Source organism: Salvia hispanica, chromosome 5, assembly GCF_023119035.1.
Source record: "Salvia hispanica cultivar TCC Black 2014 chromosome 5, UniMelb_Shisp_WGS_1.0, whole genome shotgun sequence".
NCBI classification, from domain to species: Eukaryota; Viridiplantae; Streptophyta; class Magnoliopsida; order Lamiales; family Lamiaceae; genus Salvia; species Salvia hispanica.
The window spans coordinates 34,523,870-34,534,918 of record NC_062969.1 but is presented as its reverse complement, the minus strand read 5'-3'; the positions used below and the strand labels follow the sequence as shown (position 1 = coordinate 34,534,918).

The window sequence follows — 11,049 nt, the reverse complement described above, 5'->3', positions numbered from 1 at the left end:
TTGTATTTAAGAGTCCTTTTATTGCTTTATTTCTATTCTTAGCTAATTGAGAGGGAGATATAGAGTGAAATTTGAATTTTGGTGCGTAGTTCAGCTTTGCAGGCGAGTGCAAAGACTGGGAGGGCGCGTGGAGTAGAGACGTGACAAGAGACGTCCAATCAGCTGCGGGAACGCTCAACCGCCTCCCACCCGAACCGTCGCGACTGGTTACCGCCTGCAACCGGTCAAAACCCTCAACTGCCCACCCCACTATATAATACCCCACCGCCTACTCCCCTTCACTTTACAAACTCTTACCTGCATTCTCTCACCCAAAACAACCACCCTCGAAAAACCACCATGAATCAACACCGGAAACAGAGAATCGCCACCGATACAAACCATGGCAAAGAAAAAAGCAACCAGCAACCCGACATCTACCACCGGCGACAACCCCCTAGAAGTCCGAGCGACAGCCGAATCGCGGTCGCCGAGTCCACAACAATCACAGCCAACGCCGACGCCACAAATTCCGGCGATGGTTCCTTTAGACGCACTGGCGGCGTATCTAAGGCAACAAGACCCGAACAAAGATTTGACAGCGACCTTGGCCGGATTTAGCCTGACCGGAGGAATGCCGGCGATACCAAGCCCTACCCCAACTGCGACCACCGTGAACCCAACCATCACCACCCCAAATACCTCAAACCCCACATCCGAAAAGACCTCCACAGCAGCAAATACACAGTCAGAACCCTCTAACCCTTCCGCCTATCAAGACCCCAACTGGGGGGAAACAGAGGAAAGGGAGAGCGAGGGGAAGGAAAGCGAGGGCGAGAAGGATGAAGCAGAGGAGATAACGGCCACTGAAACCAGAGCAAAAGAAGCAGAGAGGGAGGAGATAGATCTGAATGAAATGGCCAGGAAGCAAGGGCTAATGACGGATGATGAGTTCCAATCGGTTTTGGGAGGTGGAGATAGGATAGTCGTAAACCCTGAAAGGGTGGCTGAGGTACTGGACCTCACATCCCAGGCAGTAGGAAGAGGGGAAACAGCCATGGGAGCAGATGAGTCGGAGGGGGTAATCCACCAGTCAGTGGAGGAGATGAGAGAAGGACAAACCGAGGAAGCTAAAAAAATTGAAGAGGAGAGGCAGGAACCAGAGATACACCAGTCAATGGAAGTGAAGGAAACAGAAGAAGAGACTGAAACACAACCAGAGGAAACCTCAATAGTGTCTAAACCAAAGCCAGTAAAGAGGAGGCTAGTGTTGAAGAATGACCCCAAGGCAGAAAGGCAGAATCCCCAAAGAGTGTCACAGAGATGCTTAGGAAAGTGGAAGTCCAACAAGGCAGGAGCAAACACAGCAGCAAATGCAGTGGAGGCCTCTAGCGAAGACGAAAAGACTACTCCTACAAAACCTGGGGAGGAGCCCTCGAAAACTAGCCAGAAGGACACCCAAATGGCAAGAAGGACAGTTTCATCAACGCCGAAGGAAGATGCTGACAAGGTGGTTGAGGGTCTGGACCTTGCATCAGAATCAGTAGGTCGAGAGGAGGCGATAGGAAGTGATACTAGTACCCGCAGGGTGACTGAGCCTACTACCCATGAGGACGCTTCAACACAAGCCGGCGAAGAAGCAAAGGCAATGGAAATCGAAGACAAGTACATCCAGGAAAGAAAGAGAAAGGGGAAGGCCCCTGCCAAGAAGAAGTAAGCCGTAAAGAAACAGCGCACAGCCAATACCAAAGCATAGTGATCAGAGTCAAGACGGAAGAAAGAAGGAGGTTGAGTGACAGCGACTACACTTCCAAATGAGGAGTCGAGTCAGAGAGCGATATCTCTCTAGAAGGGGATGAGTACCATGAGCAGCAGCTCCCCGACAACCACCACGAACTAGTCCACCCTCCGGTAGAGAGGATTGTGTACCGACGGTGGAGGGTAGAGCTCACTGATGAGCTTATGGAGGACATGAAGCACTACAACATCAAAAAGCTTCAAGACGCATTTGACGACAAAGAAGATAGCAGCAAGCAAGTCAAATGCGGAAAGGTACTCCACATACCCTCTCTGGATGAATTATCTGTACGTGATTCTTTCCTGGCCAGTATGGAGGCATTGGGTTTTGAGTGGCTGTTGGAGAATAGAGACCTGGAAATATCAGTAAGATTAGCAAAGGAATTCTTCACTACGTTTAGGTTCCAAGTCACAACGGACCTAGACGAGGTGTCAATTTTCTTCAGGATATTCGGTGGAGAGTTGTCCATGAGTCTGATCGAGTGGACCGTGCGACTGGGAATGTGTAGCCTGGAGGAGGCTATAAGACCAGAATGGAGAAGCTGAGAGAGGGGGGTACCGAAGAGGCACGTAGACTTTGAGCCACAGGAAGCTTGGGAGGAGCTAACCCACCCCTATGCTGGTCAGTTCACCTCCACCACATCCAGATCCACCCACTTCAACAATCCCATGCTCAGACTGGTGCAACTCTACTTAGGCTACAACTTACTGAGACAGAGTAATTCAGCTGCCAGAACATCTATGACTGAATTGTACATGGTGTGGTGCACTAATCGCGGGAGGAGACTGCATTTGGGATTCTGAACAGCCTACCAGTGCCACCTGATCATAACAGAGCCTTCGTGCGCAACAACATAATCATAACAGAGGCAGACGACCTATCTCCGATGTACATGGTCGACGCTCCTGGCCTGTTCGATATACCCTTCTTCGTCCGCACAAACGTGGTATACTACCGAGAAGGAGTCCCTCAGTTCTACCCGATGGGAGAAGCCCCTGGTGGAAGGGCACAACAGGGCCAGGAGGGGCAAGCTGGGCAAAATGAACAAGTGCAAAGGCTGAGGCAAGAAAGTCTAGAGAGGGCAGTAACTGAGCTAGCGGAGGAGAATAGACAATCACGGGCAGAGATGGCAAAGCTGACAACCCTGATGGAGAGCATACTGAAGGAATTAGCGAGAGGAAAGGAAAGCGCAGGAGCTGGAACAAGTGGCCATGGAGGCCAGAACGATGAACCCACGGAACCTGAGGACGAAGAAGGTGATGAGCCAGAGGAGGCGGAAGACAACCAACCGGAATCCACTAAAGAGGAACCAAGGGAACCACCTGCACAGACCCCTGCGCAAAGAAGGAGCAGGAGGAATGTCTGATCGACCCCCCCCCCCCAAATTGACCAGTTAGTTTTCTTTTTTTTTTAATTTTTAGTTTTCTTTTATTTCGTTTTTTTTTTAATTTTGTTGTATAGGTAGAATTATATGTGTATTTAATGTGAGCAAACCTCATTCATAACACTTAGCCTATCCAATAGTCTAAGTGTGAGAAGTAAAGGGTTTGCTACTTCGGTGCATGTGTTTTATTTATGTTTTTTGTGTTCTGTCATAAGCATGTTAACTCACACTTAGCCTACTGCGTAGTCTAAGTGTGAGGAGTTTATATGTTTATATATCATATTTTGTAATATTCTGTTCTGTTTTGGCAAATCTATGTATATATCTAAAACTCTCCCACTTAGCCTATTGCATAGTCTAAGTGTGAGAAGTTTTTAGATATAGTATGTGTTCGTTATAAATGTGTGTCTGTCATACTAGCCATTCCCATTTTTCACTTCACAACCCGTATCTGGGGCAGACACTTGTGAAGGGAGAGGGGGGAGCAAATGGCCAGTATGACATGTATATATGTGTTATTTGAGTCAGTGCATGTTAGTGTTTTTAGGGTTTGTTTAGGTCTAGGATTTATGTGTTTTTATGAATGGGGTTAAAACTCAACTGCCTCGAACTGACGGTGAGGGGAGTTGAGGGAGATAAGGCATGCTGGAAAACAGAAACCACCCCCTCCAGTAACCCCTAGTCAGTATAGATGATGCAAGTATAAAGGAAAAACCCATCCCTTAGGTCAGACGCGAAAGCCCTCTTAAAAATGGTGAATTAGAAGCCTAAAGTGGGACTACTTCCCACTAAACACAGAAAAAAAAAGAAGAGTAGCTACCACATGATGTCTAGGGCAAGGTGACCGCGTGTAGCAAACCCTGAAGGCAGTAGGAAACCCCCCACGAAAAAAAGAAGAAGAAAAACCTACCCTTAGAACCCCATTTTCTAACCTGATCTATACCCCGAAATAACCCATCAGCCATTGGAACTGTGTGTGTGCAAGGCATAAAACAAGGAGGCAACTGCCCAGGAGGACATATAAAAGGAACCAGCTGAAGAAAAGAAAAGCAAAGAAAGAAGGAGAAAAGCGATCTGGAAAAAATTCTAGGTCCCAAATATAAGAAGGAATAAGGGTGGCAAAGCCACAAAAAAAAATCGAAGGAAATGGTCACAGATACTTGACCACAAAAAGAGAAAGGAGGAAGAAGGAATAAGGGCGGCGAAGCCACAAGGAAGCTACTACCAATTGGAAGCCAATGTCAGAATTGTCCCGCCAAAGAAGAAGCCCTGGCCAGAAGCCTAAATGCACACAGTTCTCCCACATCAAAATAAGTAGTTAGTTTTTGAACCTTAGAGCCTTAGGAACCACCACCCCAAGCATTACAAACCAATAGCCCCGTTACAAGCCTTAAAGACCTTCAGGAACTGCACGTGATATCTGAGTCCGAAGCATCTGTGGTTCAGCATTGAGAGAAAATAGTCCTAACATCCCCTGTGAGGAATGAGTGACTGAGTGAACCCAGTGTTTGGCCTAGGATTGGATGATCCTGACAAACGGATATGCTGACTGGGGAGGAAAAGGGGAATGGCGGAAGTTCAAGGCTGCCTAAGGCCGGATTGCACCTAATCCCAAGGGGAGGGAGAGTTGAAAATATAGCCTGTTCTATGTCCTTAATTTGTTTTTATATGTTTATGTGTTCGTGTCGTTGTTGTTTTTTTTTCTTTGCGTCAGAGTCTCGTGTTTAGGTTAGGTAGAGTCGGTCAAGGGGAGTAACCAGGCTCGAATTCGACTTATTTCTTTTTTGTTTGTCTTCATGCTTAAGGACAAGCACGTGGTAAGTGTGAGCAGTTTGATAAGTCGTATTCTAAGCCTTGGTTACTGGTCAGTATGTCGTGAAATGCATGTATTATCTGCAAAACAGGTTGCTCAAGTGTGCAGGATTGAAGGATCCAAGCCAGTAGGAGACGATTCAGGCGACGCAAGTGAAAAGAGCGCTAGAAGGGTGCAATGCTGACCAGAATGCATGCCAGAGAAAAGGCTCGAGATGGAGAAGAAGGATAGTTGGGATGATCATTAACAAGGGCAGAAAAGTCAAATCGAGAAGGAAGCCTACCCTAAAAGCAAGGGCAAACCTCCATATAAAAGACGCCACTTGGAGAGAGACAAGCAGTTCTTAGTTCGAAAAGCTCTCGGTTCTCATACTCACTTAGTAGAATTCTCTCTAGAAGATCAGTCTTTCAGCATTATCCAGTCTTTCGTTCCTCGCCACAGCTATGGTCACTTGACGTCCAAGAGTCTGCCGGAGAAATCATCGTCCTACCGTTCCAGCCAGTTTGTCATAGTAGTATAGCAGTATCACCGCCCGGAGTGGCAAAACAATCGTTATTTTCTTTTTAGTTAAATATTTACCTATTTCTTCGTTGGATCCGTTGCAAATATTTATCTTCGTTGCCTTTTGAAGTATTTGGTGAAGATCCAAACGTTTAAGTTATGAAATTTCTATTCCAAATGTCTCTTTGGTTTGAGTTTGCTTCATTCTGCCTAGGAAAGTTAGATTTAGTTATCGCTTTTAATCTTTAAGTGCGTGCATGTATTTTCTTTCGAGTAAGCTAGATCTGTAGTTGTTGATCGAAATTTGTAGTTATGTTTCAGTTTGAGTTTTCGTGCATGAGTTTCCTGTTCTACGCTGTGATCACCACCTTGCATGTTAGTCAGTAGAGGCAGTCTGCAATTTCAGTTGTTCATCTTAAGTTATGCATTTTTAATCAATGGATCTTGAGTTTGAAATTATGAATCTGAGTTTAGTCATGGAGTTTGTGTTCATATGATTTATGATTTTGCTTTTTAGTTACTTTTGCTTTTGTCTCCTACTTTTCAGTTGTACATTCCAGACCTGTCAGAAAGCCAACCAGCCACCAGATATACCTTGTTGTCTAAATTTCCTTTTTTAGTAACTGTCTACTTTTCACATGTCTCTGAGATACCTTGTCTCCTATTTTCGTGAACACAACCACATGTCTGTTATTTTCCCGCCTGCTAGCCAGTAGAGTACCATCTTTATTTTTCGCCTAGGTAGAATCTCAACCCCAAAAGCGTGGTAGCTAACGTGTCCGAACGTGTCCATCCTTGTGGGATTCGACCCTTACCTCCATTATACTAACTAGTAGAAGTGGGCTGAGGAAATTTGTTTGATACCAGGTTTCGGTTGTCGTGCCAACGACTCAGCTAGGTCGAGAATCTCATCCTGATCAGTTGGATACACCCTTGCATTTTACACACCCAACCGAAAAACCTGCACTTTCAGTATTTCTCTTTTGATACCTTTGAAAAATAAAAGAATTAATAAAATAACTATAATAATAATCATTAAAGTTAACATTAACTAGATATAAAGTTAATACCTTTTTTTTTCCTAACAACTAATCTCTAGTGCAAATCATTGCCTCCGCATTGCTTGGCTTGAGTGAACTACGATATTGATCAAGAACTCTTCCACCAACACTAAACACAGATTCAGAAGCAACAGTAGTTATGAGAATGCTCAAAATGTCACGAGCAATGCAACCAACATGTGGGTACTTGAATTGTGATCCTTTCTAATAGTTAAGTATATAAAGATTGGATTTGATATCCAATCTTTTTTCTTACATATACAACTCCAATTGGGATTTTTATTGGTTCAATCCAAACTCAACATCCAATGAATTGAACTCCTGCAGTTAAGATGCAAATAAAAATGAAAAATCATTAAAATCAAATAATATTGACAACATATAACACTAGAGAGTAACTTACCTCCACCACTGCCATTGAATCTGCATTTGTGAAGTCACAATTCTGTCCGCTTGAAGTAGAATTCCCATTTTTATCAATATCGTGTTTGTCATTGTAAAACTTGCAATAATCTTCAAACAATTTCTCTTTCACCAACGAAAACTGAGGAGAGTTGAGGCCATATAACTTCTTATAAAAGAAGTCCACAAATTGAAGCTTATAGCGTGGATCAAAGACTACAGCTATAGTCAAGATCATACTGAAATCTGACTAATAATTCTCAAACTTCGGTAGCATCAATTCAGTCATTTTTTTTAGGTATTGATCTAAATTATTTTGATGTTGTCTCAATAAACTAGAGCACATGACAATCGGACGAAAATACAGAAAATACAGATTAGATGTAGGGTAGTTGCTTCCAGAAAACAAACTAGAAACATCATAAAACAAGCTCAAGAAACCACGAATCTTATCAATTTTGATTCATTCTTCTAATGAAGGACAAAACTTATAGTTGGAATCACTAAGTTGAACATTCATGAAAGCTTTCTGTAATATAATGTGTTATTAAGCATAAAAAAGGTTTAATTCCACCTAGTAGCCACGTCTTGCTTCAAACCTCTCTTACGAAACCATGACAATATTAATCAATCAAAATCTGAATTAATCAAAGAATATCGAAACCATGATAATATTATATTAAGTATTTATTGTACCTTATGTTTATCTGATATAAATGTCCATTAGTTGGAGTCAGTTATTTCCAGATCCATGACTAGAAGTCCCAGAAACCAAGTTCATGTCTCTGTGTTTTCAATGTGAACAACGACATGTGCGATTGGAAAAATCTTACCATTCGGGTCGAGCCCGACGGCTGTCAGAAGTATTCCCTTGCCTTGGCCTTTGAGATGACACCAATTTAGTCCTACTAAGCGGCGACAGTGGCGTTTGAACGAGATCTTACATGATTTGTAAGCTATGTATATCCTTTTAAACATGTTAGTTCCATCCATAAAACGGTGGGTCAATAAGAGAACGGTGCTACCAGGATTACTCCTTAGAATTTATGCCCTATAACTTGCAATCGCTTGTATTGTCTCACCAAGTCCACTTCAATCATCTTACGGGTTTGATGCATGGATCTCTTAGCCTTTCCGGAAGATATGGTGATCTTCATGTCGGAGTGCTCCTTCTCGATGAACTGCCCCACAGTCATGCCACAGAAGACTCAGATGTATTCCTTATACTTTTTGCTAAGATACTTAGAATTGGCACATCCATGGTTGAACGAAGCCCCACCGCATTTGTGTTTGTTTCGTAGTCGGGAAATCTGCCAGAAGTCGTGGGTAGCCTTAAAGCGAATCTGCACAAACCACAGACAAGGGGGGCTCTTCTTGCTCCTTAGAACTCCTTTGCAATGCAACACACAACGAATCCTGTCGTTCTTTTTCAGCCTTAACTTCTTGCCCTACACCACTCCTTGATGTCGGAAGAGCTTAGTAAAGTCATCCTTGCAGTTGAACCGCATTCCAACTTCCCAACGCGGGTCATTAAAATCAGTGGCTTTCTTGTACCTCCGAGTCAAGAGTTTGTCGTTGTCGTAATCCAACTCATCTTCAGTACCTGAACTTGGTGAGTCACTTGGGAGTTGATCACCGTCACCTGTATCACCTGTGTTCCATTGGATGTGTCGACATCTCATCCACCACCTTTTTCCAGCCTTCGACTTGGGCAGCCATGATGCCATCTTCTTTATGCTCGCTAAGGTCATAGTCGCTATCAACAAAGGAATGATCATCCTCAGCAGGATCTTCATCAGCAACGAGAGCTTTTCCCAGCTACCTTATTTATCCCTTTCTAAACAGTTTTTGTCTTGTCATTATTCTTCACCTTTTCACTAGTCTCACTCAATTTAGTTTTCCCCTTATCATTTTTCTTCACTTTCTCAAATATCTCGCTCAATTTAGCTTTCCCCTTATCAGTTGCCTGCAATCTCGCAATTCTCATTCTAATCCCTTGAGCAGCTATCTTCTTAATCTTACTAGACAACACCTTGCTAGTAGACTTCCCCGTCGCCTTAGCTTTTCCCTTAGCCTTCCTCATTGCTCTAGCCTTTTTCCTGTTATGCTTGCACATCATCCTCTACATTAGATATAATGAGTGTATCACCAGCTACATCTCCACCCCTTCTATGAAGGAACTGACAGCGGAAGCGGTGCGACGGATTAACATAATTTAACAATTATTAATCGCACAAATAAATCACATAATAATCAGATCTATTTAGCGGATTATTTATTATTCATAGAGTAATCAATCTCCAACTAGCAAGGTTCCGAATAATAAAACCTTGTTTCACGCTCCTCTTGAGGACATTATCAAACGAGACTCTCCTCGCGCACGATTCAATATAATAGCAATCCTAGCACCGCTAGATATTAATCACCACTACCCAATATATCAGGTTTATTGGGTTACGAAAAACCCGCACCATTTGATAAGTCAAAGTAATGCATAATCGATACCGTATGCTCAATGCTAACCTACATTGATTAAGAAACAAATATTTATCAAGACCTCGCCTTTCAGTAGTTAGGCTAAGGGCAAGTCTTGCTGTTAGATCCGTTCAGTGTTATACCACACCAATGTCATCTTATTCCAGTAAGGCTTAGAAATATGCGGACTGACATTGCAACCTTTCTCGATGGATAGTCTAATTCCATCTAGGTTGTGAAATTCTTCTTTTTCTTTGTTTAGGACTGACCGTGTCACCTTAAAGTGGACGCCGCCCATAACCGGTCTACTAAAACAAAGACTTAGACCTTGGTAAGTTAACTTATACATTTAAACATGCAATTAACATCCATTAAATGTAAAACATAACAACATTATGACAAAAATAATCTGTTTTATTCCTTGGAAAATAAAATAAGAGTTTTACAGTATTCAATCACTCGAAACGTGATTTCTAGTATACAAACTCTAACAATCTCCCACTTATACTCAAAACACTTTCGAGTATACAAAATGTGCTAACGTCTAATTCTCCCACTTATACTGAAAGTGGATTGAGGTCTTGAATTAGTCAAACTCCCATTCCTAGAACATAGTCCTTAGTCCGATTAAGGTACTTGAGTATGTTATTTACGGCAGTCCAATGTCCTTGGCCGGGATTTGATTGATATCTTGCTATCATGCCAACAGCAAAGCAAATATCGGGTCTAGTACAAAGCATAGCATACATGAGACTACCAACAGCCGAGGCATATGGTATTCTTCTCATCTCTGCTATCTCAGATGCTGTCTTAGGACACATCTCTTGAGATAAATGGATGCCATGTCTAAAAGGTAAGAAACCTTTCTTGGCATCTTGCATGCTAAAGCGTCTAAGTACTGTATTGATGTAAGATTCTTAGGATAAGCACAACGTTCTCTTTGCACGGTTCCTAAGAACCTTGATGCCGAGAATGTGTCCCGCTTCACCCATATCTTTCATCTCGAACTGGCTGGACAACCAAGTTCGCACTGATGACAACATCTTTTTATTGTTTCCAATTAGAAGAATGTCATCTACATATAAAACTAAGAATACAACATTTCCCTTTTCAACCTTCTTATACACGCAGCTTTCATTAGGGCATTTTCCGAATCCAAACTTTTTGTACGGTTTGATCGAAACACTGGTTCCATGATCTAGATGCTTGCTTGAGGCCATAAATGGCCTTCTTAAGCTTCCAAACCATGTGTTCCTTTCCCTTTACCACATAGCCTTCGGGTTGTTCCATGTAGATGGTCTCCTCAAGACTCCCGTTTAAAAACGCAGTCTTAACGTCCATCTGCCATACTTCCCAATCCATGTAAGCTGCTATAGACAAAAGTATACGGATCGATTTGAGCATGGCCACTGGGGAGAAGGTCTCATCGTAATCGATGCCTTCCTTTTGGGTATACCCCTTAGCCACTAGTCTTGCCTTGAAGACTTTAACTCGTCCATCGGGTCCACGTTTACGTTTGTATATCCACTTGCTCCCAATGGCAGTACAGCCTTCGGGTAGGACAGACAAATCATAGACGTCTTTGTCTACCATTGATTGTAGTTCCGAATCCATTGCTTTCACCCATTCGCAATGA

At 42.9% G+C, this 11,049-nt stretch overlaps 1 protein-coding gene across 1 annotated transcript; it reads left to right on the top strand.

Annotated features, from left to right (window-relative positions):
• The first annotated feature begins 382 nt into the window (after positions 1-382).
• On the top strand, positions 383-1,696 carry LOC125189913. The gene has a single exon (XM_048087132.1). It carries the CDS (start codon positions 383-385, stop codon positions 1,694-1,696), a length of 1,314 nt encoding a protein of 437 aa, XP_047943089.1.
• The last annotated feature ends 9,353 nt before the right edge of the window (positions 1,697-11,049 follow it).

Bases quoted from the DNA above. Each gene is read 5' to 3' on its own strand.
- LOC125189913 (XM_048087132.1), top strand. From the start codon at position 383: ATGGCAAAGAAAAAAGCAACCAGCAACCCGACATCTACCACCGGCGAC.